The sequence below is a fragment of the Lupinus angustifolius genome, chromosome LG04, assembly GCF_001865875.1.
Source record: "Lupinus angustifolius cultivar Tanjil chromosome LG04, LupAngTanjil_v1.0, whole genome shotgun sequence".
NCBI lineage: Eukaryota > Viridiplantae > Streptophyta > Magnoliopsida > Fabales > Fabaceae > Lupinus > Lupinus angustifolius.
The window spans coordinates 15,324,524-15,328,352 of NC_032012.1; the positions used below are offsets into that span (position 1 = coordinate 15,324,524).

Sequence of the window (3,829 nt, forward strand, 5' to 3'; positions counted from 1 at the left end):
ATTAATGTATCTGACCCACCATTTAATGCACCTCTGACCCTATCATTAATGCGACACAGACTCGCCCTCAATGTCAACTAACAGGCCACCTGCCACGCCACCTGCACATTCCGCTTGCCCCCGACAATTTGATAAGAGCATATCTGCAAGACATGCAAGGACGACCAGATTACATCCATTGTACACGTTAGATGTTTGCCAATGGCAAGACGTCATCTCAACATATCCTAAACTCTATAAATACAAGAGACCACACAGGGAGTATAATTAATTATCATTCCCTCATTTATTGTTACACTTATTGCTACTTGCTCTAACTTCTCTCTTATTTATTTCTCTTATCTCTCTAGAACATATTACTGATTTGATCGTCGGAGAACCTTTTCAGGTACCTCCCCCGACAGGTCTAGATGATACTCCGACCAGGTCTTCTGATCTCTCACATTCTATCGAACATCCATCACTGACCATTCCCTCCTAATACAAAAGAACACTACTTTAATTTGGCTAATAAAATAATAGTGATAACAAATTTATTGATTTATTGTATAACCCAAAATTTCTAAAACCCCAAACTCCCTAAGAACAAAAAAATATATACTATGCTTATATATACTTTTTTATATGTGCGTTTGAGGTCCTTATTACATATATTTTTGTACAAAGTAACTAGTTATATATATGTATTATTCTTATTATATAAACACCTTTTAAAAAATTACTAATATTCATGTATCTATCTTTATTAATGGGTCCATACCTCCCATCATTCTTAGATCCGTTCACTTAATAGGAAGAGGATCACATGTCTTCAACAGTGTCTCATTCTCTGTCCTAAACAAATCATATATTAACACGTGAATAAAATAAAAATTTAAAAAATAAAGAAGTAATAAAATGGAGCATTGTGATTGATTTGATACTTAGAGTGGGACACTATTTGGGATAGGTGATCTTTATCCCACTTAACCATGAGTTACTCTTTAGAGAAGGAAATTTTGGAATCCCATGAAGACAATGACTTTAAGAATAATATTTAGTGTTCTATATGTGGAGCTATCAATTCTTATCTACCTAAATAAACCAGTTGTAGCTGGTATAAATAGACCCTCTCTCCATCTAAAATTTCAACACAGCAAATCAACCCAAATTCTTCACTTCACTTAAATCATATAGCTCATACATTCTATACTATAAGCAATGGATGTGTTGGCAAGGTTTACTGCTGATAAACCAGTAGTGATTTTCAGCAAGAGCACATGTTGCATGAGCCATACAGTGAAGGCTCTAATATGCAATTTTGGTGCCAACCCAACAGTGATTGAAGTTGACAAAATGGCCAATGGGTACCTCATAGAAAGGGCACTAGTTCATCTTGGTTGCCACCCAAGTGTACCAGCAGTGTTCATAGGACAACAATTTATAGGTGGTGCTGATAAAGTTATAGGCCTCAAAATTCAAAACAAGCTTTCCCAATTGCTTCTAAATGCAAAAGCTATATTTATTTGGGGTAGGTAGTCATCAATTAAGGAATCGTTTGCAAGTTGGGTTGACTTCAGAGTCATACATGAAATACACTTGTTAGATAACTCTAAAGTCTTCTATTTCTTTTCATTTCTCTACAAAATCCAACTCGCAAACATGTATTAAGAAATTACATAATCTTCTTAAAGCTTTTCATTATGTTAGTTACTATGTTTGTTGTCCATAGCTAGCTATGAGAACCATATCCATGAGGCGGTTTAGTTAGTACACACCTTCTTCTATCCATATACGAGAACACTGCACTTTCTGAGTTTTGTATGGTGCAAATCAAGCACTACTTATGTAATGCTTACCTCTGTAATCCAATTTTGAGTTCTATTATTGAGATTAACTATAAACTCTATCAATTTTAATGATTTTGTTTGTGCCATATGAAATATGAAAGATATATACACAATCAACAATATGCAAATAATAACTCACATAGAAAACACATATGTATACCACAACATAATATTCACAGAGAAGGTAAATATTAAAATTAAAATAACCAAAAAATATATTAAAATAAAATCATACATTTCTTTGGTACACCATGAAATCATATGTTTCTTTTTTTTTATTTCTCACATGTATTATCACACTAGAGGTAATCTTGTTTAAGTTGAGAACATCCACGTGTATGTAGGGTTAACTCTTCCAGCAGGTATTTTTCTTATCCATAAGACTCGAACCCCATACCTAACTTAAGGGGAATTAAACATATACCACTTGAACCAATATGATGGTAATCATACATTTCTTTGGTACAGCCTGAAATCTTACCAATCTTAAATAAATCTTCAACTTCATAACTTTATTCAAATACCTTCGTACATTTTCTAATTTGGCAACTTTTCATTTACCTTTTTATTAAAAAACAAACATAATTGAATAAATTAAATTTAAAAAACTACTAGATATCAGCGCTGTATTTTTTTTTTATACTACCAAATGTATTTTCTCACCTTTTTGGATAAGAAATTAATCATTTTTGGAATTCATTGTTACCTCTCCCAACAAGTCTCGTTTCCAAGAATCAAACATTTGACATTTGATCATCCTAAAGATCTAACGAGAACTAACATTAATGCATCGACAGTTTATTGGTTCAGCACTGCATATTCACTTATTTGTCTTATTATTTTTTATAAGTTATCTCTTTAAATAAGTTTTAATCAGTTTATTATATATATATATATATATATATGCCTTAATTGTCAACAATCAACACCTATCAACATATTATTATTGTGCTTTCATATTAATTATAGACCTTTTTATGTACTTTTTACTAAATGGCCATAAAAATTGTACTATTTTATAAGTGTGTTGTGGTTTTTTTTTTCCTTTTTATTCATTACATGAAACAATTTAAAGAAACACAAGTGGTCTAGCAAAGATGTTAATTAGCTTTCACATACATATTCCTAGCTTTATACCTTTGATATTCTAATATAAGATATACAATGGAAAAAGGAAAAGTAAAAAAGAAAAGATATCAAGTAAATATACACATGAATTATCGAATCTGAAGCAAAAACCCATGTCGAGGAATCAATAATCCCCACTGTGATGCCAAGAACTGACATTGCATACTAGTATATGCCAATGTCCATTTCAGTTCTTTGTTTTACCAGAGTAGGTATATGCCAAAATTAATTTAACTTTGAAAAAGTAATTGTTTTCAATCTTATTTTAGTTTATCTTCGTCTAGATAGTTTTCTACGATATTCTCAATGAAATCAAAGTCCTCAAGTTGAACTTTATCTTAGCTTTATTTTTCTCGAGATTAAGTAGCATTAAACTTTTGGAAAGAATGCATAAATAATAACCAATGATGTTGGTGTTATGTAAAGATAGATATTAGAGTAGAATAAGGATCTAGGAATTCCCTAGAAGGAGACAATATAATTCAGAGTGATTACATTTATGATATCTTTCAACAAAAAAATGAATTGGATCACATCCAATCTTTTATCCAAATTCAAATTTCCATATTAGATCACATCCTAACTTAATGTTAATTATAATTTTTTAAGATTGAATCACATCCAATTTTATCCTTAATTACGTGAACTATTCACATATGATATCTATTAACTATATAAAAAAAAGTATCAACATTATTTCTCTTCCATATGTGTCACAACCACATTCATTTTTTCCTCGCCCAAACATATACACCTCCAACATTTACAAGTTATCACATGGTACCATTCTCACACATATCATATCATGCACCATTAATTTTCTTTATCTTACATGCTCACCCATTGTACCACACATTGCTTCATTTTTAGAC

The 3,829-nt window shown here is 31.1% G+C and overlaps 1 protein-coding gene across 1 annotated transcript; it reads left to right on the forward strand.

Moving 5' to 3' along the window:
• LOC109344857 (monothiol glutaredoxin-S1-like) lies at positions 1,144–1,555 on the forward strand. Its single transcript, XM_019583592.1, has one exon. It carries the CDS (start codon positions 1,201–1,203, stop codon positions 1,516–1,518), a length of 318 nt encoding a protein of 105 aa, XP_019439137.1. The 5' UTR covers positions 1,144–1,200; the 3' UTR covers positions 1,519–1,555.

Coding starts and splice junctions, on each gene's coding strand:
- LOC109344857 (XM_019583592.1), top strand. CDS start 1,201: ATGGATGTGTTGGCAAGGTTTACTGCTGATAAACCAGTAGTGATTTTC.